This window comes from Aulonocara sp. 'chitande type north' Nkhata Bay, linkage group LG14 (genome assembly GCF_057382095.1).
Source record: "Aulonocara sp. 'chitande type north' Nkhata Bay isolate Kocher_YH1m ecotype deep benthic linkage group LG14, A_spYH_male_GT1.1, whole genome shotgun sequence".
Taxonomy (NCBI): domain Eukaryota; kingdom Metazoa; phylum Chordata; class Actinopteri; order Cichliformes; family Cichlidae; genus Aulonocara; species Aulonocara sp. 'chitande type north' Nkhata Bay.
In genome coordinates, this window is record NC_141357.1 from 13,335,498 (window position 1) to 13,363,084 (window position 27,587).

Consider the following 27,587-nt stretch of genomic DNA (forward strand, 5'->3'; position numbering starts at 1 on the left):
AATGTAGCGGAGTAAAAGTACAGTTTCTTCTTCACAAATGTACTCAACTAAAAGTAAAAAGTATCTCACAAAAAAGGTACTTTAAAAGTACATTTTCTTTCAAAAACTTACTCAAGTAAATGTAACGGAGTAAATGTAACTCGTTACTACCCACCTCTGCATTACAGTCACAGTTGTTGATGAAGCTGTACTGGGGCTGGACATCGTGACGCAGGTACGTGTACAGGCTGTAATTATACTACTGCGTATTTGAATGGCAACACACGGGGATTTAACAACAACTCAAAGTCAAGAACCCGATGGCCCCTTCAGCGTTCTGCTGCTTAACTGAAGCACTGAAATGTGAGGACAGAGTGACACCTGGTGGTTATCATTAGCTGTTGCACGCAGGTCTATTTGATGCAGGTGGTTCACTGCCATAGCATAGATAAAATAATTCTAATAATGCTTAGGATTATGTGTCGTCTCTCTGCTCTGCAGTTTATCATCTACGGCAGCTACTATGCTGTCATATCGCTGCTCTTTTTGATCCGAGGAACCTACACCGCCTGTGTGAACAAACCCTGTCTCCGGCACACGGAAGCCAAGGAACCTGAGTGTGTGGAGGAGGTGATTGCTGCAGAGCGTCTCTGACCTGTGTCAGTGCCCGACAGGTTTTTGGAAGATTGGAACTAATTTACCTTAAACAGCTGCAAATTAACTAACGAGAGCTTGTAAATATGCTTTTCTTAAACACTACAAACTGTAACATTAAACGTTTATACACTGAAAAGCAAACATTTATGTGTTGTGTATTTTTGCTATCTGCAACCCAGACAGGAAGACAAACAACACAATAAAACAGTTACTTCTGATTGGTATTAAAGTCCAGAGTTTTGGGCGCTCAGCTTGTGCTCGAGTGTCACCAAGATTGTGTTGCTCTTTGACCAGGTTGCTGATTAACAAAATGCCTAGAGAGTTGTGAGGTATTTTTCCCCCATCACACACTTACACATGAAACAGGAAAGCCAACATGGAGGCAGTGAAGAAGTGGAGATCAGACTGGAAGTATCCCACTATTCTGCTTTGCATTTATGGATTCTTCAGCACAGTTAAACCACTGGAGCCTTTTCTCATCCCATATTTGACAGGACCAGATAAGAATCTGACAACTGAGCAGGTATATATGACATATGCTAGAAAGGCTATAGTGTAATTCAATCAAAACAGACTTAGAAAAGAAATGATTTTCAGTTTTTCGGTCCTTATGGTGAAAAAGTTGGTAACTTTCTCTTTTGTACATGCTGCAATTACAAATAATCACACACACATGCACACACAAGCTGGTGATTCATAGCAGAGAGATAACCGGCATCTTTAAAAAAATAAAAATAAAAAATCTAAGTGATAGAAATCCAATCAAGATTCTGAAACCTTTAATCATTTGCTATAAAGTCATGCATTTCCTGCCTTTGATGAGTTTTTCCCTGACAGGTCAACAATCAAATTTTCCCAGTGTGGACATACTCCTATCTGTCCGTACTAGTGCCGGTGTTCCTTCTCACTGACTGGCTGCGTTACATGCCTGTAGTGGTGTTTCAGTGTGTTATGCTCTTCATCACCACAGCACTGCCGCTGTGGACAGCAAGTGTGCCAGCCATGCAGGCTACGCAGTTCTTTTATGGAGTCGTGACAGCCAGCGACATAGCCTACTTCTCCTACATTTACAGGTCATGTAGTACATCTCACAGATTTGGATTTTTAGCATTGCTCATGGGAGACTTGACATTTTGAATATGCTCTTTATTACAGTGTAATAGATTTGAAGAGATACCGGAAGGCCACCTCTTACAGCCGCAGTGTCCAGCTCCTGGGGTATACAGTGGGCTCCGTGTTGGGTCAGCTGCTTGTCAGCTTCGACCTCATGTCATACAACAACATCCTGGTGTTCACTCTGGTTCTCACTGCCATCGCTCTCCTCACTTCCTTCTTCCTGCCAATGCCACAGAAGAGCATGTTCTTTCATCAAAGACGTGGGAGACAGACTGCAGCAGAACAGTCAAACGCAATAAATGCATCACTGGAAAATGGAGGAGGTGAAATGGAGAGTGGAGAAGGAGAGCCTGATGCTGAGAAGCTTGAGGAATCTATCGTTACGCAGAGTTGCGGCCAAGTCCTCCTCCAGCTGTGGAGGGATTTCCGCCACTGCTATTCCTCTAGACAGCTGCTCTACTGGTCTGTGTGGTGGGCAATGGCTACCTGTGGGTATAACCAGACTGTCAACTATGTGCAGGTCAGTTATGAAGGCAGCATAAACAAAAATGTGAGCTGTAAAAGCATCTGAATCACTGCAGCAATCCAAATTGCTACTGGGGGCTGCTTTACGATGGGTTTACCTGCAGTGAACAAGTAGTGCCTTGTAGTTGCTGAAGCCTTCTCTTGTGTTAATAAAAGGCATTTTAGATATATATTTTAAACAGAAATAATTAAACACACACACATCCTTGAACAACTTAATGATACCCACACCATACTGCGCAGGTGCTGTGGGAGCATGTGCAGCCTTCTCAGAACTTCAGCATTTACAACGGAGGCGTGGAGGCAGTCTCAAACCTCTTAAGTAAGCAACATTAGATGGCATTTCCCCCCCTCCCTAAATCAAATGGAAGTTAACAGGGACACATAAGATTTCTCAGTACCTAATCAGCTGTCCTAATTTGTCTTATCCCACGTGTACATGCTTTCCAGGTGCAGCCACTGCCTACGGGATAGGCTTTACTGAGGTAAGATGGGAGCAGTGGGGAGAGCTGGCCCTGGGTGGTTTCTCTGGACTGAGTGCAGCTTCACTGTTCCTCATGACTTTCACTGGCAACATTTGGGTCTGCTACAGCGGTTACGTCGTTTTCAAGTCACTGTACATGACGCTGATAACTATAGCAATGTAAGAGTGTCAAGTCACATCAGGGTTATACTTTACCACAGTTTAGTTTGATTTTTATTGCAGATATAAGAGCAAAAAAGCTAAAAAAAATAAAAAAACCCTCCCCAACCTTTAGATTAAGACAAATTCTATGCTTGCAGGTATCAGATTGCAGCTGATCTCTCAATGGAAAGATATGCACTAGTCTTTGGGGCAAATACCTTTGGAGCACTGGCTCTACAGACGATTATCACGTCTGTTGTAGTTGACAGTAGAGGGCTAGGCCTGGCCATCATTCCCCAGGTAAGCCATCAGATCACAAAATATGTACAGCAGCACTGTTTATTTGTCCATTAGCGTCATTAACCTTTTAAACATGTACTCTTCTTTGCAGTTCACCGTGTATTCCAGCTACTTCTTGGTTATCTCTGTTGTTTTTTTACTTCGGGGTCTGTTCAGTATTTGGAGAGCACAAAGAAGCAGAAAAGAGACAATTCCTCCAGACAAAGATGAAACTCCAGGCAGCGAAGAACACAGATTCTGAACACGTATAGAGCGTTATAGTGTATCACTTATGGTTTCCCATCCCTAAATTGACCTCACATTAGTTCATAAGTAGCAGAAAAAAAAGTCTTTAAATTACTTACTTCAACATGATGAATAGAAATCATTTTTTTTGTACAAAAACAATAAAAGAATGTTTCACACATCCATATAAATGAATGCTTTGGTCGTTTCTTTTTACTTAAAATTCATTTTAATATATATACTGTATATATTTACACCTTAACTTAAACTTTTTTAATACCCAATGCAAGTAAGTGGTTTTCAGTTCATCAGCCATTTCTTCTGACTGTCATTTGAAGTGTTGCAACTCTGTCAGCAGGGCGGAGACAACAGAGAAACGAGCCCCCCACCCCACCCATCCCTGATGTAGCATTCAGTCCTCCTCCTAACCCTAACCCCACCTTGACAACAGAATATATTCATTTCCTTAGTGAGAACAGTTTATCTAAAAGGGTCCTGCACAAATAGTTTGGTTCTTTACAAATACAGTAACTGGTAGTACCCATTAGCTTTTCAAAGCAACAGTTCTGTCTTAGCAAATTCTGTGTGTTAGATACAAATACTGATATGCACAAAGAGCTAATTTCCTAAAAGAAAAAAAATGTACAGAATTGCAGCATAATGAATGGGATATACTGTATGCAATAACTTAGTTTTCAACCAGTTCGATTATACATTGTGGCTCAGTAGAGGCCAGGCTAGTTCACAGGTTAAATAAAGGGGAGGGCATCGACCTCCCCCTCTGCACACACCATCACTGTTTTGTAGCCTTCGACAGTGTCAGCACGACTGTGTCGCATAATGTTCCATTTATGACAAACCGCGATAGAAAATACAAATTCTTACAAACATTGTGTTTTTAAAGCTACTTGTGAAACAAAAACAGTGCAATAGGTGCAAGCGTGCCAGTTGTTGACCCTGTAGTGCAGCTGACATGATGGACCGCTATAAGAAGGGGTTTGTGGAAGAGCCTCCAGCTGGATACTGCGCAGGTGGACCCGCACCCTAGAACGAAAAAGGGAAGCACGCATTTAGACTGTGTACTAAGGTTCTTGTCCAGTGTTAACTGAGAAGAAAGTATGCTAGCTATATGGCTGTTCACCAGAGCAATGGGCTGGTTATTCAAAAAACAAAAAACAAAAACCAAAGCCATCCCTCACAATAAAATCTACACAAAGAACTGAAGTCTCTTAATTTATTTTTGTGTTAAACACAGATCAAAAGTGCTGTGCAAAAGTCTCGAGCCACCTCGTAGTATTTTATTCTATTGCATATAGTTTTTTTTATTCTTTTTATCTTTTCCTATACCTTTTTTCTTTCATTTGTGTTGTTCTAACTTTGCACTGTCTACTTTCTGCTGTGACAAAACAAATTTCCCATGTGTGGGACTAATAAAGCTTTATCTTATCTATCTTATCAACAGGTGCAGGAGGTTATTCAAATGTGAAACACTTTTCCTGTGACACACAGGAAAATACAGCATGAGTCAACAACTGTTTGTACAGGTTCTAATATACCAAAGTCAAAATTTTGTATCACCACCTTTATTCTTCAACACAGACTAAACCCTCTTTGGCAGCTCTCTAGTAATTACGTTAACTAGTCATGAGGAATAGTTCTCCAGGCTTCTTGAAGGACATTCAAAGCTCTTCTTTGGATGTCGGCTGACTTTTGTTCTTTTTTCTGTCAAGATGATTCCACACTACTTCAATAATGTTATGGCCCAGGCTCTGAGGAGGCCAATCCATGACTGATAGTGTTCCACTGCGTGGTTTTCCATTCAGATTTGCTTTTGGCAGTGTGTTTAGGATCATTGTCATGGTGACAAATATAGCAGCAAAGTGGTTCAGAAGGTCCTGAGTTCGACTCCACTATCTGTGTGGAGTAGAGCTGGGCGATAGAACGATAACGATATGTATCGCGATATAACTTTGACTCGATAGAGAAATTAAGCTATCGCGATAGACCTCGCCGCTCTTGTCCTCAAAAAAAAAAAAAAAAAAAAAAAAAAAAAAAAAAAAGGTCAGCCAATCCAAATTAAGTAGCGCAGAGCCGAACCAATCACAGCGGCAGCATCACGTCGCGTGACTTGTTACGTACAGCACAAGTGCCAAGCCGCACGTGTGTTTGTTTGGGAAGCAGCCAAGCAGCCAGCGGGTAATGGAGCCAGCGCGTAATGGAGGAAATGAGTGTGCCGACTAGAAAAATCAACCGAGCGTGACCGAAGAGAAAACAGACGATGGTTCCAATGCCGGAGAGATTGTCGAACGGAAGAGCCATAGAAGTTCCGTAGTGTGAAGGTATTTCGGCTATTTCAAGTCTGACAAAAAACAGAGTAGCGTGCACTGTAAATTGTGCCGAAAGCAAGTCTGGAAATACAATAAACTGGTGCATGCGTCACACTGTGCGCCACGTTATTGTTTCGGTGAAATGAATTTCTACAATACTGTTACTGTTAATTCTACTCTCTGCAGTGTTTAAATGCTTACATATACACACAGTTACTGTCCCTCCACACATACGACTCTGTTCTGCTTCTATGCCCCAGCTTTGTTTACTTTTTCCCACCGAGGCTTCTAGACTTCTGATTGGCCAACATTTCTGCACGGTTAGGAATCTAGCGCCACCTGCTGCTTTGGCATGTTCATAGCAGCGTTTTCCTTCATTTCTGCCTTTATGTGTGGACGGGATTATTTTTTAAAACGAAAACGGAAAATCTCCGTTTTCAAAAATACCCGTGTACGTGTGGACGTAGCCTCAGTCTCTGACTGGAAGCGCTAATTCGTCATTCGGCTTTTGTCAGACTAAAGTAACTGTTAAAACTGTTTGAAAAGCTCAGCTATACAACAAGGAGAGATTGAGAATTTCCTTTTAGTTCTCAGTTTATTTGATATTGACAAAAGTTAGTCAGTTTTGTCTGTTCTTCTGTAAAACAAACTAAGATTTATTTTTAGAATTAATATTTTGTTTCTAAGTGGAATTGACAATTTAGTCTGTTTCGTTTGTTCTATTTTGAAACTTAAACGCTTTAGTGGCTGCCTTTTGTGTAGTTTGCAATATTTGCCTTTATTTATCTGAAAAAGTCTCATGTTCCTTAACTCATTCACTGCCAGCCATTGGCAGTGAATGAGTTAAACCCATTGACTCATTCACTGCAATTGACGGCTATAGACGTCAATGGCAGTGAATGAGTTAAGTACATCTACCCTGTTGAACTTATTATGGGAAATAAATATTTAAATAAAAACAAGCTGCTGATTATTTCACATTTTACTTGTGAGCAACGGCACATTTAAATCTTACAAATATAGTTATTTGGCTTATATCGTGATAGATATCGTTATCGCCTGAAATGAAAAAAACATATCGTGATATGAAAAAATCTCATATCGCCCAGCTCTAGTGTGGAGTTTGCATATTCTCCCCATGTTTGCATGAGTTATTGGTGTGAGTGTGAATGGTTGTCTCTCCATGTTAGCCCTGTAAAAGCCTGGCTGCCTCTCACGGGTAGCCGGGGTAGGCTCCAGTCTCCACAGTGTCTTACAGATGTCTGTATACACAGTGGAACCCTCTCCTGACGTTTTTTGAACATACTGCTTCCTGAAGAATGGCTTCTTGTCGGCCACCCTTCCACTAAGACTATTTCTGATGGATCAACTGAAGCGTCAAATGATGAGGGTCAGCTCTCATGTCTTGTGTCAGCTCTTGTTGGATTTAAAAAAAAAAGAAAAAAGAAAAAAACTTTATTTATGTTTTTGTCCTAACACATACCATTTTATGTCTATCAAACTATGTTTTTATTGGCATTTTTCAACTAAATAATCTGTTCTGGTTCATTTCCAAGTTGTCTGCTATGTGTAGAAACACTGGGTCATGCATTGAGTTAGTCACCTTTTTTATACTTGAATGATTGACAGGTCAAGTGGCTTAAACAAACATCTGAAAATGTTCAGGCACAAGGACTGAACTGAAAACGCCCAGCTGCTTAGATGCAAGATATTACAGTGGCTTGCAAAAGTATTCGGCCCCCTTGAACTTTCCCACATTTTGTCACATTACAGCCACAAACATTAATAAATTTTATTGGAATTCCACATGAAAGACCAATACAAAGTGGTGTACACGTGAGAAGTGGAACAAAAATCATACATGATTCCAAACATTTTTTACAAATAAATAACTGCAAAGTGGGGTGTGTGTAATTATTCAGCCCCCTTTGGGGGGCAACAATGGAATGGTCTAAAACAAAACATCCATGTGTTAGAACGGCCCAAAGTCCAGATCTAAATCCAATCGAGAACCTCTGGCAAGATCTGAAAACTGCTGTTCACAAACGCTGTCCATCTAATCTGACTGAGCTGGAGCTGTTTTGCAAAGAAGAATGGGCAAGGATTTCAGTCTCTAGATATGCAAAGCTGGTAGAGATATACCCTAAAAGACCGGCTGATGTAATTGCAGCAAAATGTGGTTCTACAAAGTGTTGACTCAGGGGGCTGAATATTTACGCACACCCCACTTTTCAGTTATTTATTTGTGAAAAATGTTTGGAATCATGTATGATTTTTGTTCCACTTCTCACGTGTACACCACTTTGTATTGGTCTTTCATGTGGAATTCCAATAAAATTGATTCATGTTTGTGGGGGCCGAATACTTTTGCAAGCCACTGTAAGAAATGAAAGATGAGTTAAGATTTTTGCACAGTACTGATCCAGGAGACTATAGCACATAGCCACCAGACTAACCAGAAAAGGGTTGCTAGAGACCATAGGTCCTGCCATTGCCTGCCCAAAAGGAGTTGCAACAGACTTGGCCTGGCCGAAGGCTGGAAATCCTCCACCTGAAAGACATAATGTGATTTCAAGTGTTACATGATGGACATGGATCTCTCTCTCTCTCATTTATCTATCTAGCTTGCTCTATATTATTTTCATATAGCTATAAATATAATTAAAACAATAATAACAATAATAATAATATTACCAAATCAAATAAGACCTCTTCCGTCAGGGTTAATTGAGTGAACCAAATATTACATGAAGAAAAATTTTATAGACGACCACTTGACAACTACAGCTCAAATCTCACCATAGCCATTATTGTCTACATGACACACACCGTTGGGTTGCTGGGGATAGGCGGGAGGCTGAGGGAAGGGAGCCTGACCAGGAAAGGGTTGCTGGAACGTTCCACTAAAGCTGGTGGGGAGGTTGAAGGCTGCAGTATTCCCAAATCCAGCTGGCATACTCATGGAGCCTGTGCCAAATGGTGCTGCAAAATAGCAGAACAGCAACATTTAGGAACCAACAAAAGCTCAACACATAATAGGCAAAATTTGGTTTGATCTATTGCTGCGATTCTGTAACCCAGTGTGACTTGTTTTGGGCAAAAACGTCTACAATTCAGTATTGTGTGTCGTGCTGGGATTGTCAGAATCTCAGTTTTGTTTCGTTTTTTATTTGGCTAGTTTAAACACATGCAATAAGAGTGTCTGCACACAAGCTGTAGAAAAAAAGAAAAGAGGGAGTCAGAATCAGACATCAGTAAGTAGGGATGGGTACCGGTATCCGGTGCCATGATGGCACCGGTTCTGACATAAACGGTAGTAACCAGACCGAAAAGCAGCGCACATTTCGGTGCTTTATTTCGGTGCTTTTTTTCCTGAGATGTGATACACTTTGAATTCTAGCCAATCATTTTACGTTTCCAAGGATAGTAGGCGGGTCCAGGTACATACGTTATTTTAGAGCAGAGCTACAGAGTAAAAATGCCCAAGGCGAAGCGGTCAAAAGTCTGGCTGTACTTCACAGCAAAATATGCAAACTCAGCAGCCTGCAACAAGTGCTTTAAGCTGATACTGTGATACTGTCAAAGGAGGCAACACCTCAAATCCGATGAAACACCTGGCGACGTATAGTGTTTTTTTAAACGCCGAGAAATGCGCTGTATTTGATAGCTTGCTGCGAGACCTCACATCGAGCGCATCTACTGCGGGTGGGTTGCCTGTTATCGGACCCGGAGTTAGCAACATCCCCCAAAAACCCGAAGAGGAGAGTCCTGGCCCCTAGCCCTGCCAGTGTAGCAGAAATGATGAGGATGATGATGACAGTAGCAGCTGTTCTGCTCTGCGTGAGTAGCTTAATGTTGTTGGTGTGTAATTTACGTTGAGAAGGCTAACCACGTTATTAAATTAATGCATGTAAGGTGAACTAACAACACGTCGTAGTTACATGCAGCTGTCTTCTTGTTTGATGGCAGATACTCCCTTCACTCTGGCCAAAAAGGCTAAAATGACCAAAGAAAAAGTGGAAAACAGTTAAACATGAGAGGTTTTGGACAAAGTTTGTGTTTTTTTCCATTGTTTAAGCACTGCTTCCAGCCAAGAGTGATACCATATATGCCCTATAGCTGCAGAAAAGGCAGCTATAAAAAAACAAAACAAAAAAAACAAACCGCTGAACATGAGAGATTGGGGGCAGGGATAGCTCAGTAGGTAAAGTGGTCGCCCCATGATCGGAAGGTCGGCGGTTCGAATCCACTTAACGGCTACCCTGAGGTACCCCTGAGCAAGGTACCGTCCCTACACACTGCTCCCCGGGCGCCTGCTTAGTGGGCTGCCCACTGCTTCACTGAGTGAATGGGTCAAATGCAGAGAAAAACAAGTAATTTCCCCATGGGGATCAATAAAGTATCCATTATTATTATTATTATTATTATTTTTGACCAATTTTGTGTTCTCCATTCTTTAAGCACCGGTTTGAGCACCATTTAAGCATCAGCACCGTTTCAAAAGTACCGGTTTGGCACCGGTATCGGATAAAACCTAAACGATACCCATCCCTATCAGTAAGTTTAGTGTCAGTGTCTGATCTCTGGTGAACACACAGGAGCAACAGCTGGGATCAAAATGTGTCAGACAGCCAGCTAAAAACCAAGCAATTCTATCAGTGATTTAAGAAAAACAAAAGAAAACACCCACACACACACACACAGTTTACAGCTGATAAAGTGATACAGGCTTCATTCATTCATTGAATGAAGCATATCTGGTAATTAGCGTGATTAATAACTCAGGGTGTAAGTTTTCGTTTAATGAACAATAAAGTTTAATATTTCTCCTTTAATTCTTTAACCGAGAAGAGGACCATGCTGCAGAAACCACAGATATTTGGGAAACATGAATCCATCCTCAAACCTATCGTTATTAGTCATTTCTCATTCAGCTTCACTCTGTTCCTCTGTGATGAAATGGTAACTGGATTATTGGGCTATTTCAGTGGTGCCGTGTTTACGTCTTTCGAGATTTTCCTCAGTGACAGCTAAAATCATTCACTGGCAGAGCAAAGCACATGAGAGCAAAGGGGAAGCAGTTAGCACAAACAAACCTACCAAAGGTGGGAGGATACCCATGCCAATGAAGAACCCTCATCAAGCCTGTCCAGCACGCCAAGGACAATAAGACAGACAACTGAATCTAAAAATTCTTCACCATACCGATTTATTTTTAAAATCAATCTCTGCACACCAGTAAATGGCAACACTTCTCTTGCTAACCAGTTCCATAGTGAATTGTAGTTTTCAATCTTTTTGCCCTCCTCCACTTTCCTGTTGCTTTTTCTGTGTTTGGCACTGTCAGAGATATAATCACTTCTGAGGTAGCACAGGCAAAGGTTGCCACTTCCAATGTGCAAAAAAAGACAGCTTTTAATACACTAACTTTATGACTGAACAAGTGCATTTAATTTCTATACACACTGTTAAACTGAACTACTAAACTAAGTGAGTAAGCAGGGTGTTAAGTGAGTAAGGTGATTCTCAAAACACACACAGACACAGCCAACAAAAACAAACCTGCTGCAGCTGCAACAGTTGCTGCTCTGCCATTGCACTGGAATGGGTTGGTTGGAGCTGCTGCTGGGACAACACCAGGAGCTACAAATGGATTGGTTGGGTGTGCTGATGGGAAAAACAGCATCAAATTAACATTAATTAGCATGAAGTCCTAAGCAGAAGAATACATTAAACATTTTTCTTTTTTAAAGATAGCTTATAGAGGGTGTTTTGACAGTTCCACGTCAATGTCCTTTATACATCACAACAAACTAATTAACTAATGTTAATGAAACAAAAATAAATTCTTGACCATACTAGGCTGATTCTTGCCAAATTAAGTTTTAAGTTATGATAAAGTTATGATGCTTTAAGAATCATCATTTAAGTACGCAAGTTGTACAAAATGAAACTGCCAAATCTCTCGGTGATTGTCTCAGTTTCCTCAACCTCACTCTAAAATTATTTAGAAATGTAAAACATGAACAATTACTAACAACCGTGTCAATTTTGTGAACATTGTTACCATAACAAATCAGAGACGTGTTTAAGTTCACTTACCTCCAAAACCCTGAGCCATGCTGGGCACAGCCTGCTGTATTTGTGCTGTTGACACCCCCGTCTCTGAGCCAAACACACTCCTGTAGTGACACACCGTTAGCACATAAGTTTAGGAAAGGATGCAAAAAGAAAGGTACTCGGTGGCCTTTTCCTAAGTGTATTCTGGAACACTGATCATCAGAATGAAGAAAAAAGATTTGTCTGATTTATGTTGGTTTGTGCAGTCTCTTACCCTTGTGAGGTGCTGGTGGTATTGTAAACAATGGTGGCAGGTGCTGAGGTGCTGAAGACTGTATCAAGCTCAGCTAGAGCAGCATAGCGGTCTCCACCTGCTGGCTGTTTCTGAGGCAAACCACCCACTCCTGCTGCTGCTGCTGCTGAGCTCACCCCACCAGGAATACCACCTCCTAGAATAGAAGTACATAAAAGGAAAGCCAGGTTCAATTTACCTCAGTTCACTTAATGCAGAAGAAAATGCTGTTAAACTTTCAAAGAGGTCCGGAGATAGCTGCCATACTGAACCTACTGAAATTAATAGGGAATAAATGTTAGGTCATTAGGAAGTGTATATTTTCTAGGCCAAAAATACATATTTATATGAGAAAAACCAGCTCAGTACAATTCACAGATACTCAAACACCAAACTTCTAATAATGTGGTATTAAAATGCTTCAGTCAAACCTAGATGTATAGCATTCACAGAAGTGAGGAGGCATTTCAGTCATGTCCAGTTGCCTTTTTGCAGCTGGTTCAGTAACATTGAGGTATAGACAATCGTGATCAGAAGTTTACATTTCCTGTAAGAATTAATGTCCTGGCAATTTGGGGATTTTGAGCATTTCTTTGTCATTGTTCTAAGAAGCAGGATTGTTCAAAGTCCAAGGAAGTCAGTGAAGATACGAGTATTGGTCAATTCAATGGCTGCTCTCAAACAAATTCTTTTTATGCTGGCAAAGAGGCCAGAAACTACCAGTTACAGTCAATCATCAGTAACGAGAAGTTAAAAGGTTTTGGCCTTGTCAAGTTAAAAGATTATAGAACCTTTAGCACTGCTTATTAAAAGATTTAAGTGAATGTACGCATATATTTGAGTCCATATTTATGATTTTGATCCTAAATGAATTAGATAACCTCCCAAACGAATTAAAACATGTGCAATTTTTTTAAGTCATTAGTCTAAAAGCCCAAAATTACCTTGACATTCATGCCCACGATGAGTGTATGTAAACTTCTGACCTCTACTGCAAGTATAAATTGCTAGAAAATGTAAACCAGCCCTTTTTTAGAGACTGCCTATCCCTGCCAGGAGAAGAAAACTTATAGGGACTTAAATCTATGCGCCTAATTAAACCTAGTTTTCAGTTTGTATTTTTGTTTTTCAGTCATTCTCTAGCCCTACAATGGACATCTATGAAACAGGCTAGGCATGAAGGGTTTACCTGGCTCTGTTTTGGCAGAGCTAAATATGTTATCCAGGTCAGCCAGGGCTGCGTATTTATCGGCAGAAATGTTAGTACTCTGTACAACGTCTCTGCCAGCTCCTGTGGAGTTACTCTGGGAGGAGGAACTGAAGGATCCAAAGTCAGCACTACACGATTTGGGGAAGTTCTCAAAATTTGCAAAACTGGCATTTGCTAGTCCCCCTGAGGCGCTACCTGTATGAAAGAGAGAGATTAAAGAGTCATAAGGGGGACTGTAATTGTTGGTTTTGAGAAACAACAAAACAGGTTGGAGAGGGAGAGAAGAAGCTGCATGAAGGGTAAACTTGGGAGTCAGGCTGGTAAAGGGACACCTTCTAAAGGATAGATAGCAACATCTGTCCTTTGTTACACTGCACTATGCTGGCTTTTCATTAGCCTATGAACCAAAAGAGCACACACAATTAGCACTTATATGTGTTAGAGGCTGAGCATGTGCAGGGCAGCAATTTTCTTGTGTAACTCCAATACTTCCGACTTCACCACGATACTGTGGAGAAAGGAAGTTAAAGACAAAACTCATCAAAATGTATTCACTGAGAGATAGAAAACAAGTTGCTATCTCCCAAAAAAATCTCTTTAATATGCCAACAACCCTGCAGATTTTACTGAGCGCTGTAATATCAACACGATCACACTCAAGCAGGTCTAAACGTGTTAGAGCAAAACGAAACATTAATCTCTTAATGTTTACCTATTTTCTGCAACAGACTGCAAAATAATCACTCTGGACATCTTTATGCAACTAATTCAACACGCCATGTCAATGCTTGGAAACCCTCAGTTCACACATTCCTGCATATTACAGAGAAAAATTGAGGTTTTGCTACAGAGCAGTAATTTCCAAATTGCAGCACATGAAGAGCAGATTTGTATGGGGCCCATTAAAAGCAAACACAGAATAATAAATTATTTTGGACACCGAGGTAAAACAATCAGAGCTAACTGGGACGCAGCACAGTTGTTGTGACCCTAAGGGGGAGAGAAGGCAATTTTTAGTAATGACACCGATACCGCTGCATTTTAATCAGCAGTTCACTGCTTTCTATGAAATATTGGTTATTTAATGAGTTTTAGGTCAGGGACACTAAAGGAGTCCGAGTTTAAAGGCATCCCACATTACAGTTTACAAAAAATAGATTCTAGGGTAAAAGCTTTTGTAGAAGTAATTTTTGCATAAAAATCTAGAGGCTAAGCACATTAAAAAAAATATTATTATTGCTTGAGGGGAAAATATGCATCTCCTCTTATCTCTTTTCATGTTGCCTTGTTGGATTTTTATACACTTTGGTCTATTTTGCACAGTAGGTCATATTAATCATTGCAACAATCAAAGATTAGTAGATTTATGTTTAACCACTGAGCTTTATCAGCTGTTAATTTTAGTATAAATGGACCAAAAAAAACAACACAGTGAGACACACACACACACACACACACACACACACACACACACACACACACACACACACAGAGAGGATTGGGATCACAATGACTACACATACAAGATGGGTGAGAGAGTGAAAGCTGTTATGAGGGCAAGCGCAGAGAGACTTACTGTGTGAACACTGGAGAGGCAGAGCAGTGGCAAACTCACCCATACTGCGGCTGGATGAGAGCACAGTGAACGCTTGCAGCCACAAATCAAAGAGGGAGGCAGAAATGGGGTAATGAGCAATGTAAGATGGCAGAGAAATCAAAGAAAAGATGTCAGGTAACCCAGAGGTAAACATTATGAAGTGCTAAATCAAAGCAAATCAAATACTGCTAAAGCAAAGGATAAAAAAAAAACAAAAAAAAACCCAAAACAAAAAACAAGTAAGACAGATTTGACAGCTGAAGGCAGACAGTGCAAGGCAGTCAGTATCTGTGAGAAAGCCACTTAAAAATGTTTCCAATAAAAATAAACACTAAGGAGGCTGCTTCACACAGAGTCAATATGCACCTCCAGCAGAGGGCACTGTAGTACAACATTTTCCTGACAGGAAGTGAAGTTTGTGGCAGTAACTACTGTTCAAATAAGAGTATGTGACTTATGAGTCAAAGTGCTGAAAATAAGCCAGAGGATGTGTCAATAAGCTGCCAATGTATTTTTGAAACACTGTAGGAGAGAGAGAGAGAAAAAGCTTTGGCTAACAACGCATGTATTGATTAGCGCTCATCTATTGCACAACACCAGCATTAATTTAGAACCTCAAAAGTACGCAACAATGTTAGTTTCTCAGACATGTGGCTAAGCTGTATGAAGCTTGTGTATGCCCAAAGCAAAGTTTACAGTAAATGTCTCTAGTGAGGTACAGTGGATAATCTCCTGAACACAGTACTTCACGTCTTAGTCTCTTTTACTCTCTTTTAAACAGGATCATCTGAAAACCGTACAACTCTCTGGTGTAAAGAAATGTTTACATTTGAACAAAAAAATGAATGAACACTACACATATGTAAAGGTTTGGGAACAGAGGTGATACAACAGTTTAAATAAACCAACAAATGATGATGTGAGAGAAATTTTGACTACCATTGAGGTGTGTGTGTGACTAAATTATTTGTCTATGTAAATTTTTACATGTCTGCCTGTGTACATAAAGCAAACCTGTTCCTCTGTGTTATTGACTTAGTTGTGTTATTTGTCCAGTAAAACCAGCTTGCTCTACCTGTATTTGGGGGTTGAAATGGTGCTTGGGGTGCAGAGGGAAAACCACCTGTCGACCCAGAAGTGTTCCCGAATGCATCAAAATTAGCAAAGTCTGCCTCTCCTTTGGTATTCTGTGCCACTTGAAGTTGTGTAGAGGTGTTGTACAGACAAACAGATGGAGGAAAAAAAAAAGTGAGGGGAAAAAATGGATTAATGAATGAATGCATACAATATCCAAAGACATGAATGACTGCAAAACAAATACAATGGGTTAAACACTACTAATAAAATACAATGGGTGATGTGTTAAATGTGAGGAATAATCAGAGTAGTAGAGCAGTGCAACTTAAAATGCGTAGCAGCTTATATACCTCGACATTCACTATTTCCCAGTAACACCCAAGAGTCCTTCATGTGCACACCCAAATATAAAGCAGGACTTGTGTGCTTAGCACTACACACATCATTAATTTTAACACACCTGTGTGCATGTTTGTTAGGTGTGTTAACGCCACTTTAGTTCTTGCATTAAGGATGAATCTTAAAGGCTCTGAGGGAGAAATGAGAGGACATTATCCTCAATTGAAAGCAAATGCTAACAGCCACATGTTACAAGTACTAGTAACCATGGCAATTTGTCTGTCTGATGCAATTTTATAATATATTTTGATACAATCCAAGAGCACATCATGACTCCTGATGTATAGCAAATTCACATCTTCTCCAAACTGGTGGCATCCTGATCCCATCTAATGTAGTAAATACACCACCTCTGGAGAAGTGCCCACCCCACATCCAATATCTATAAACGCAGTTATTTATTGGTAAGAGATTGGTAATTGGGGCTTTTTTTGTTGTTTATTGTGGATTATATGTGCTGAGGACTTCTATCTTCATGTACATTGTACATGCCCAGGGAAATGAGATACTGGTGTGACCTTCTTGAAAAGGCAGTTTAACCAACTCTAGTTGGGATCTCCATCAGAGACAACTTGCTGGCTACGCTATGCCATGCACATTTCAATAGTGAAACTTGAAAACACTGGTTGAAGCAAACCTTGCCTACAAGTGTTTTAAAGTGGTAACTACATTACTTACTGCAACTAACAAAAACATGAGTGTTATTGGTCTGTTGCTTACTTGTGTGGCTGTTGAAGTGTGCAAAGTTAGCAAAACTGGAGCTGGCGCCTGCATTCATGTTGGGCGGGGCAGCAAAGATGTCACCACCCAAGTCACTGAGGAGGTCATATTTCTTGTCATGGAGCTGCTGCTGCTGGGTTTGTCCACGGCTCACTACAGGAGACTGGTGACGACAAGAGATGCATTTGAAAAAAATTTAATAAATAACTAAACCGGTATAAATGAGCTCCTAAACAGCCTTCATGCAAATTAATAAAGAGGAGATAATAGGCCACGTGAAAAAACAGACTGTGGTGACACTGTCTCATTAGCGATGAAAGATGAACCTTATCTCAGTGGGCAAATTTGGTCATTTATCATAAACAAGATGAATATGCTTTTGTCTTTAAAGACATGGCTTCTTAATACTGCTGTGAAACAATTCACAGTCTAATCCTGGACTGCACCTGTTGTCAATAAATCTGTCATTGCATTTGTGCGAAGAGTCGTTATTTTCTTTGTATCTATGAGATACTTTTTAATTAGCAAATCACTTAGCAAATTAAGTCCAATGTAAACATGTCAGTAAAGCATTTAGGGATGTGTGTGTAAATGGATTACTAAGTAACTGTGGTAGTGTTGAACCACAGAGCATTCAGCAAAGTAAACAAGGTCATCAACTGGTAGCATCGTTTCCGCTAAAGCCCATCATAAGGTTTCATTTTAACATCGGCAACAATGCTGAGTGTTAACTGTCGATTGATAACCCAGTTCAAAGCTGAAAGTGTAACAGCGTAAATATTCACACCATTGTAAAGACCAACCTGAGGGGAGAATATGTAGTAACAACTACATATTTTCACCTCAACCCTGCTAGATGTGGCATATATGGCACACTGAACAAGAACCGGTTTATGCTGTCCAACATATGTGTTAATCATATGATGACTTGTGTGCATGTGTGTACACTATGCAAGTCTCACCTGATTTGGTGGGGTGTGCTTGTTGAGGTGTAGAGACGGTGCCGACTCCCCCAGCAGGGACTTGAGTGGTCTAACCTCTGGGGTGCTGCTGGTGCTGCTGTTTGAGGAGCCAGAGATGGAGGCATGGACTGACGCCACTACCTTGGCCTGCTCAGGAGGCACGTACCTTGGAAGCAATCAACAATTTATGCATTACTTACACTAAAATAAATAAATAAAATAAAAAATAAATAAATAAATAAATAGTGTTAGTTTTAAACTACCATTTATAAGAGTGAGACACTACAAGTTGTGTGTGCGCACAACAGAGCAGACCACGTGAATGCCTGTCTGCAGCAAACCTAGCATGTTCAAACATGCACTAGTCATTGCTCTCATTTTGATCATATTTCAGACTAAACACTAGATGGATGAGTTGATGTTTTGTAACAACATCCATGCTTACGCAATTCACACTTTGGGTGTATCAAATTTGTCATAACAAAATGCAGAGGATAAATAAAAATCTTACAAGAAGCCGTTAAAGATGCATCACAGTTTGTTGGTTGTTTTCTTTTATCTTTTAAATCACTGAGTGATCAGCGACAATCAGTGACTAACTTTTAAACTTAAAACAGTAATCATTTGGCTAGTTCTTATTTCACAAACACCAATGACAATTTTATTCAGAGTCAAAAAAGAAGCTCTAGAACATCTAGAAAAAGCTCATACATATTTCAGTTGATTAAAGCCTATAACTTCATGGAGCAATTAAGTCTTGCATATAGAGCAGCTTTACTGTAATGACCTAGATTCTGTACATCTCAAGAGGGGTATTTGGTGGCTTGCTAGAGGCTAACTGCTATGAGGCACATGTGAAACATTCCAAGCCAGAGAGAGAGGGAGAAAAACAAAAAAAAACCCTTTGCACAATGCACACTGACAAAGATCTTTTCTCAGCAAGCTTATGATACTGACATACCATCTCTTTTTCTCATATTTATCTTGTAGGAACTCCTTGACTTTCTGTGGTTCTCTGAAGTCTGGCACTGAAGAGGTTCTGTCATCATAAAGACCGAGCCAGATCTGTTTACAAACCTGAGAACACACAGAGTTAGAGAAAGGGATTTTTGGAGGAAATGGCACACACACGCACAGAGCTTTGCCATCAGTCATTATTAGTAATGAAATTGTTCCAATAAAGGAAAAATAGACAAGCAAATAAAAAGACAAGCCACATGTAAGATAAAGTTGCAGAGTAAAGAAAAAACAAAACAGAAAACCCCCTCTGACAGATAAAGGGGTTGCGAACCTCTGCCCTGGTGTGAACCTTTGCAGCAATAAGTACAAAAAAGCATTTCTGTCTTGGGATAAAATTCCACATTGGAGTGGTGGAATTTTATCCCATGCTTTGAACACATTTGACTCTGGGATGAGGGTGGAATTCTTCACGTGGACCACGTGCTTTAGGCTATTCCATTTTAGTTTGCTCAAGTTCAGGACTTTCCAAAACAAGCTATTCCAAAAGATCCACTTTATTTTTCTGTAAAAATATTGGAAAACAAACATGTTTGGTGTACATATTGCCTTAAATAAATTGCAAAATAATATATTTTATGCATCTTAGACTGCAGTGGTCTTATTTCTGTTTCCAGACACAGTGACCTCATTATAACAGCACGGTAGTGGCTCTCTGGGGGAACCAGAAGACTCCCGGTCATCATACAGTTCAAGACAGTAAAGCTGTAGTAGGTCTAACTTCAGGATGAGCCTTGGGGCGGTGCATCATTATTAAGGACCACCACAATGACAACCCGGCAAATGAGCCAAAAAGAAAGAGAAACAATGACATGGGGACGGCTGGTGCGAGCTGAATAGTCACAACTGGACTTTCAGGATGTCTAGAAGTAGATCAGTTGTGGATGGCATTGTTCTCCTGGATAAAACATAATAAAAACAAACAAAACAAAAACTCTGTGCTGATATGAGTTACCAACTATACTTGGGCAGCTATTAATATTATCTAGGTGTTGTCAAAATAAATACTTTGTGAGAAAAACACTGCTTTAAACAGGAAAACACTGGGACTGGGCACCAATTTATGACCAACAGTTTATAACATTATTTCCCATATAGACTTTAGTTGGGTAAGCCACCAGCCACATAAATTAAATCCTCCTTCGGCTCAGTGTTTGTCAAGTGCGCTCTATGAAGACAGAAAGGTAACTTACAGGCAGTATTTATAGACCAGCCTTCAAGCGTATATGCATCAGCTCCAACCTTGAGTCTCCTTCATGTCTGCTTTCCATGCCACTTTGCCACATCCTTTAATAGACTGTCCTTCGTGGGTGGCACTGCACTATTTCGTACTCTGTTTACTCGAAATATCTCGTCCCTTCGGTATTTTGCACAGTGCAACTGGTCGATTGTTTATACTTCTCATAAGTAAATAGGTGCCAGTATAATGCATGAAATTCTTGACCTGTCTATTCAATAAAAGTGTGACAACACCTGTATTAAACTGACAAAACATTTGCCTTACAACAATTTTTGTTGTCGGAAAGTAGCATGCACTTTTTAATCTAGAGTTTGTTTTATAAAACTTTCTACCGCAGTAAAATGATAATAGTCCGCATGAATTTCAAGCGTGCCTAAATTGCCTTATCAAGCATATGTGCAACAGGCTACTTAAATACAAACACTAAAGCAGAACTTTCACAACAGACACAGCCCATTTCAAGATTTTTAGAGGCTGACTTTATGCCAACCTGTCTATTAAATATTGAATAGACAAGGACAAACAATGATGGCTCAACCAAAAGCTAATCTAACTAGTCAGAAAGGAAAGCAGTGGGAAGGTTGACCTCGGGCTTAATTTCTAACTTTATTAATTGACAGGGCCGAATTGCCGTTCCTACCTCATTGCCATGTTTCTGTAAGAACTCTATTTCCTGTTGCGTGAAGGTTGTCATGGAGATGGACTTGACTCTGTGGGGTGGATTCAGTCCTCGTCTATGGAAAAATAGAAACAAGGGTCAATTTAATTTGAAGACAACATACATGAAAACCTCATCTTGATACACTCCAGAGCCCACCTCTCAGGACGGGACCATTTAATTAGCTGAAAGGTAGCTGGTGTGTGTGTGTGTGTGTGTGTGTGTGTGTGTGTGTGTGTGTGTGTGTGTGTGTGTGTGTGTGTGTGTGAGAGAGAGAGAGAGAGAGAGAGAGAGACACTTAGGACAAGTGAGTAACTGAGGATAAGAAGTCATGATTATAGAGAGAAATGAAAGCGACAAATAATGACAGAGAGACATACTGACAGAAAAAGAAAGGGAGTACAATAACCAGAGGAAGTGGGTGAAACTCTCTTCACTTACACTGACTGAACTGAGACTGTCCAAACATTAAAAGAATGAACAATCTTCCTTAATATAGAAACTTCAATTATGGAGTAACACCCATTAGACCACACAAGCCTGGCTCACTTTCCTTGGAAGGTCACACAGTCAATGCCACAATGGCCCAAATTAAAAATGCCTGGTTATGGTAGGAGTTGAAAAGAGCAATCATTTGTCTATTATTAAGCTCCAGGCCTGATTGTCTGAGCACGTTTTCCTCGAATCGCTTACAGGTGAAAACTGATGTCGTGCTGACTGGCACGGTCACCACCTGTTTTTGTGAGAAGGTGACCACAGTAGGGCTGCTCAATTAATCGAATTTTAATCACGATTACGATCTGGGCTTTCAACGATCATTAAAAATGACTGAGCCGATTATTAGCCCCTCCCTCATTTATCCGCGACACCTTAAAGGCCGGTCCGTGAAAATATTGTCGGGCATAAACCGGTCCGTGGCGCAAAAAAGGTTGGAGACCGCTGATTAAGAGGACCCGAGGGAAGCTCGGAAAGCTAAGCAGAAGTTATTTGGAGAGTGACTGCCGTTGGTTGAAAAGAGAGTTTAAAAAAAAAACTTCAGTGGTGTTGCACACTATTTTATATTATTTTTTTTTAAGTCATTGTTAACCCTTTAAAGCCGGTCAGAGCAGCACGCTCCGTTTTGCGTAACTATTTTTAAATCCCTGTAGAACCTGAACCGTGTAAGCTAGCGCAATAATTTGTTTTGCATATGAAACCGGAGGAGTTGTACTTACATCTTATGCCATCAGCTTGTCCTCGGTCACGGTTTCCTTCCACTTTGCAAAAATTGCATAAAAAGCGCTTGCAGGAACAAAAACATAATATTCCAGAAACACGCTTTGCCGTTCCTATCAGCTGTTCGTAACACTTCCCACAGTGAAATGAGGCACATGCTGTTTTCTTTGCAAATTTGCATCATAGGATTGTTTTTTCGTTTTTCCTGCAGTATATAAAAATTGGTGTATCTCCAAAATAAAACTATGAAGACACTCAAAATAAATTTCCTGTTGTTGTAAACTATTTTTTGCAACTTTATTGTATTTAAAGTTTTGAGGGATAAACCTCTTAAATTTCTCCAAGTAGAAATATATGTAAACAAAACAAAAGCGATTTTCAATTTTTTTTGTAGTTTATTGCACTTTTTTGCAATTTATGTAATTACTATGGACTTAATGCATACATATTATTAAAATATGGGCTATAACAGTTGTATTGATGTATAGCAACTTGAAATGCTCCCACAAATGGCACTACAGCATGTAAAATAAATAAATAAATAAATAATATAAGCTCTGGTGGACTTGGTTCCATAGTAGGTCTTAAAGGGTTAAATAAATATCGTCAAATAATTGTGATCTCAATTTCAGTGAAAATAATCGTGATTATCATTTTTGCCATAATCGAGCAGCCCTAGACCACAGAACATTTACCATGCGTGAAGACCACTTTAACTGCGAGTTAACAAAAGTACTTGTCAACACATAAAACATATTGAAATAAATAAATAAATCTTCAATTCTATAAAAAAGGATCTGTGCTTCTAGTTGCTTACATTAACCTTTGCTGTTAACCAGTCTTCAGAAAGTAACTAAAATTATAAATTGGACTGCAACTTCAAATGCCTTTAAAAGCAGAGAAAGTGGTGAGCAGTGAGTAAACTCAAACAGCCATCATCAGCAAATATCATTAGGATAGCCATTACACTGTGCCAACAGTGGCCACAGGCATCTTTTCCTTCCGTTTCCCTTTGCAGCCATCAGCATGTCAGGAGCACAACAGATACACTCGCTTATGGACATGGATAGTGGATTTAATCAGCCATAACACAGATGTGTTAAAGGAAGCATTCCGACAGCACTCAAAGCCCCATTATACAATAGACGTATTTACAGGTATGGTGGACAGATATAAATGATTAAAACAGCTTTTATCAACCTCAGTTTTAATCTCAAACACAGTAACATGCTACAGAGACATAATGACATGGTATTAACATTTAGGAACACACAATTAAAGCAAAGTTAGTTTTTTGATTGTGGATAATATACAAAGAACTCTTAATTCAAGTGTTTTTAAATACTTGAACTCCTGCTTTATCATCTACAAGAACTACCAAGAGTTTTGCATGTTTCCCCTGCATCTTTATAACAAGAAAAGTTTTGTATGAAGTTTACAAACTGAAGAAGTCACTTGGATAAGTGACGAAATGTTTCTGCCACTGAAAACGCTACGTCCAGGTGAACAGGATCAACTTTCTGTGGCTTACAAACACGATGTTATACACAGAGCAGTCAGATGCTGAAGGCATTGAAATACTAGACGGGCCTGTTAAATTATTCACTGCTGTTACCTCTAACAGAACTTGTTGTCATTAAACCTTTTTCTCAATACATCCGTCAGTCAGTGGATTGACTTTAATCAAAAAAAACATTCACTGCTATCTGGTACAGAGTACAGAAGCTACAGTTTAGCTAATTCGTGCTGTTTGTGAACACCCAAAAGACCTGTCGGTTCACATTTAAGAACATAATGATCTAAAAGAAATAACATAATTTTATGTCAATGTGGAAAAGATTGCATGAAAATGTGTGGGGGTTTTGCTTTCCCTTCATACAAATGCTGAGACTGCCACGTACATGACTAATGTTTAAGCAGTGCACTTTTAGTTTTTAATCATTTACTAGTGCTTTGTGTTAGGCTTACAAAAATATACACACGGACCAATCACAGCAGAACCACGTCACACTAAAGTAGAAGGACATTGCAAATCCCTAAAACAGAGTATTAAAAACTAAAATGGTCCCCTGATACTGCACTGTAGAGAGGAACGGACAAAAACAAAAAACGAATTGTTTTTAAACTGGATAAGTTTTTCCAGCTCCCTGAGGAAGATAAGTGACCAAATTCTAGTCTTACGAAGATTAAACTAGGTCAGATAGAGGGAGAGGTTTCCAGAGCCCTTGAGGTCTAAATATTATATCAACGTCTTAGCAGTGTGGTCCCATTGAGGAGTTCCAATTCTGAAAATGTCATTTTTGTTACTTCTATAAATTTTAAAATTTATATTAAGGTGACTTTTTCAGGAGAATTAAATTGCAGTAACAATCAGTAGCTGCACAGTATAAAGGAACTGCTTTTATCACAACGTGTCAGAGAACAGTACCACATATTGCACTGTAAAATAATCATGAACTAGTCCCTATTGCACTAGTTCAGAGATGGGAACTCGGCTCATTTGCATACTGCAACTGCCTCAGGGTAAGAGAAACTGGCAACACAAAGTCTCCAAAGAGAGGAAAGTCCACACACTTCATTTCACTGCTTTAGATCCCTGCAAAAAACGATATTTTAGTCTTTTAACAGTACTGTTATTAAGCGTCTCATACAACAGAAAATACCCATTCCTAATTTAGTGACTCACTAATTTAGTCACCCCATCCCTGTTTCACAGATTCCACACCATTGTTGAGAAATCAAATGTCAGGGTTATATTAGAGTCATTTCTGGTAACTAGCCATTGATCAGATCATGTATCAGCACATTTGGTGTCTGTGACACCTTCCCAACTCTGATTACTCAGGAACACATAGGTCAAGTGGGGTTACTTCCCGTCATGAGCAAATCTCTAGTAAGACATCGATTGGCGTTCCTCCTGGGAAAGGCTCCACCATCATGAGGAATGTGTTTATATAGCAAATTCCAACCCCACCCTTTAAACAACTACAGCTACGGGAGGAAGAAGGTTATTAAGAAGTAAGTTGTTGTGAACTCTCCATCACTCCAGAGAAAGTCAACAGTGTTAATCTTAAAAGAAAAAGGAATTAAAAAGCCACCTGTAATGTTGGATGAGTTTGCTTTGGTTTATTTGGACAAAATAAAGAAAACACGATGGTTATTCAGAAAATTGGCATAATAAGCCAAGACAGTGATTGAAATTATCAAGTCTGCGCATGAATTTTAACTACTCATAATTCCAACGTGACCTCACAGCCACTTCCTGTTGCTCACATACACAACATCACATGCTGCTGATGTAGCAGCACAGTGGGGCCACACCACTTCCTGAACCTAAAAATCAGATCAAGCTTCCTGCGCATATCATACAGACATCTATGCTTTCAGCCCCACACTCTTCCAACAGAAAGATTTTCCTTGAATGTGACCTTTATCTAACCAAAAGTCAGCGAGAAAGACAAAAAAGAAAGGATATAAGGTTTAGAACAGAGATCTCAAGCTAAAAAAAATGAACTTAATTAGCTCTTATTACAGGATTTAAAGCAATAGGGCAAGCACATGGGAAATACACAGCGGCGTCCCCACAGAAACACCCACTGGTGGCGGTAAACAAAGGGAAAGTATCAGCCAGCATGTAATTTATCTAATGCTCACCAAAGCTAAGCTACATTAACTCAAACCTGGTCAGTGGGCATTTACTAAGCAATAAAAACCTTACCTTTTACCTACAACATTTTTAGAATGATAATTATTCATGAACAGAAAATGGCAAGGTGATCTGTATAAAAGGTGCATGCAGATCTAATTCAAGTATTTGTGTCTTTATGGGTGATGGTGATAGCACTTATAATTTATTTTAGCATTTCATGTGTGTGTTGTTTCTCAGTGAACTACATGTCAGTGCAGTCTGAAAGGTCGATTACTGCAGAGTATTGAGAATGATTAGTGCAACACGGGCAGTGAGAGGGAAACACTTCCTCCATGTTGTACATCTTTTGCCCCATTTACCACTAAACTGATGTAAAACTGAGTGACGAAGTGATTTGTTATTATTGCATTAAACCATTTTCTTTCTGAATGTATCCAGCATCATACAACATGCAAGAAGGAAATATGACAGCTGAGCTGAGACGTATGTGTGGCAAAATAAGAAGAAGCGGAGTGCTCCACTAATCCCAAGCTAAAAAAAAATGCTTATCACACAACTGCACAAAGATTTTAATTAAAAAAAATTACAAATAAAACCCTCCACTCTGCTACAATGAAACTACAATGCTTGTAAATGCATGGGCTTCAGAGCCGTCGTAGGAGGTAAACTGCAGATACACGGAGAGAAAAAAAGCTTTTGATCAACTGCGTTGTCAGCTCTAATTCGAGCTGCGATGTTATGCCAGAGGATAAATAATTCGAAAACACAAAATAGATGAGTGAACTTCGCACAATTGATAACAGATTTTACATTTATCTCAGTCGCGCCTTAAGATAACACGACTTTCGCTCTGCCAAGTGTCGACCATCACGTTTGCAGCGAAAATGCGGTTAAGTGACTCAAACATATGGCTCCACAGGGCGGACCGGCTCAGTTACTAGGTGGTGCTTCCTAACGTTACCGGCAGCTGGAAGCAGCAGCAGCTGGCTTATCTGTGGACCTAGCTTGCAAGTGTCAGATAAGTTCACTTGCTAACACTGGATGCTAACGTTAGCTAGCATCTCGGCTGGTTGGTGCGCTCGCCTGACACCTCTATGCACCCCGCCCAACGCACCACACTGCAATGTCAAAACAGCTAAACTCACACTACCTCCGTCTTTTCTAGTTCCCCATCTGACGGTAGCTAGTGCTACTATTTGACTAACTGGCTGGGTTTACCCCGTGTAGCCGAAGCGCATTAATATCGTGTGCGCCATGTCTAAGCTAAGGTCACTGTGCAACTTAATACTTACAGGATGCCAGAGCAGGAGGTACAGACGAAGGAACCCACAGTCATGTTGGCGTAGGTCGGGCCTCGCTGGTCGCAGTCAAAGCACTTTCTGTTGGGAGGCAAACTCGTCATTTCTCTCAGCATCTTCAGGTGTTTCTCCTCCTGTTTTCTCTTCGCACTCGCCGCCATGGTAAAGAATCTATAGCGGGGGTTGAATAAAACCGTGAGAGACGGAAAGCTAGCTAGCTAAAACTAAAAGAGCTGTGCTTTCTTCTTTTTAATGGTTGTCGACTCGTAAAGACAGAGTGAATCGCTAGGTGGGTCTGTTGTCAGGGCGGCCTCGCGTCTCCTCGAACAAGGAGTTTTCAGGCGATGGACCTGGCGCTAGCTAACGGGACAAGAGCTATGCTGCCATCTACTTCCGCCTTCGCTTAAATCCCGTTATGCAGCCACAGCGAGTCTTCATG

The 27,587-nt window shown here is 40.1% G+C and overlaps 2 protein-coding genes across 11 annotated transcripts; one reads left to right on the forward strand and one right to left on the reverse strand.

Annotated features, from left to right (window-relative positions):
• Positions 1 to 998: 998 nt before the first annotated feature.
• On the forward strand, positions 999 to 3,827 carry LOC147314258 (thiamine transporter 2-like). Its single transcript, XM_086261059.1, has 7 exons — positions 999 to 1,159; positions 1,474 to 1,709; positions 1,792 to 2,272; positions 2,521 to 2,599; positions 2,728 to 2,920; positions 3,061 to 3,202; positions 3,294 to 3,827. The coding sequence occupies exons 1-7, from the start codon at positions 1,013 to 1,015 to the stop codon at positions 3,441 to 3,443; spliced, it is 1,428 nt and encodes a 475-aa protein (XP_086117185.1). The 5' UTR covers positions 999 to 1,012; the 3' UTR covers positions 3,444 to 3,827.
• On the reverse strand, positions 3,634 to 27,548 carry agfg1a (ArfGAP with FG repeats 1a). 10 transcript variants are annotated; one of them, XM_086261047.1, is made up of 16 exons: positions 27,143 to 27,548; positions 20,969 to 21,062; positions 19,033 to 19,148; positions 18,072 to 18,237; positions 17,110 to 17,272; positions 16,451 to 16,519; positions 15,989 to 16,108; positions 14,893 to 14,964; positions 13,296 to 13,511; positions 12,089 to 12,263; positions 11,857 to 11,936; positions 11,317 to 11,421; positions 10,855 to 10,899; positions 8,584 to 8,736; positions 8,211 to 8,305; positions 3,634 to 4,471 (listed from the first exon to the last, which is right to left on the reverse strand). In XM_086261047.1, exons 1-16 carry the CDS (start codon positions 27,307 to 27,309, stop codon positions 4,412 to 4,414), a joined length of 1,896 nt encoding a protein of 631 aa, XP_086117173.1. In that variant the 5' UTR covers positions 27,310 to 27,548; the 3' UTR covers positions 3,634 to 4,411. The 10 variants fall into 10 exon arrangements, with proteins under 10 accessions (XP_086117173.1, XP_086117176.1, XP_086117175.1 ...); XM_086261050.1 differs by lacking the exon at positions 16,451 to 16,519 and having other exon boundaries at positions 8,554 to 8,736; XM_086261049.1 differs by lacking the exon at positions 10,855 to 10,899 and having other exon boundaries at positions 8,554 to 8,736.
• Positions 27,549 to 27,587: the final 39 nt, after the last annotated feature.

Coding starts and splice junctions, on each gene's coding strand:
- LOC147314258 (XM_086261059.1), top strand. CDS start 1,013: ATGGAGGCAGTGAAGAAGTGGAGATCAGACTGGAAGTATCCCACTATT. Junction 2,600..2,727: donor GGCAGTCTCAAACCTCTTAA/GTAAGCAACATT, acceptor CATGCTTTCCAG/GTGCAGCCACTGCCTACGGG. Junction 2,921..3,060: donor ACGCTGATAACTATAGCAAT/GTAAGAGTGTCA, acceptor CTATGCTTGCAG/GTATCAGATTGCAGCTGATC.
- agfg1a (XM_086261047.1), bottom strand. CDS start 27,309: ATGGCGGCGAGTGCGAAGAGAAAACAGGAGGAGAAACACCTGAAGATG. Junction 18,238..19,032: donor AAATATGAGAAAAAGAGATG/GTATGTCAGTAT, acceptor ATTGCTTCCAAG/GTACGTGCCTCCTGAGCAGG. Junction 16,109..16,450: donor CCTAACAAACATGCACACAG/GTGTGTTAAAAT, acceptor CACAACTTCAAG/TGGCACAGAATACCAAAGGA.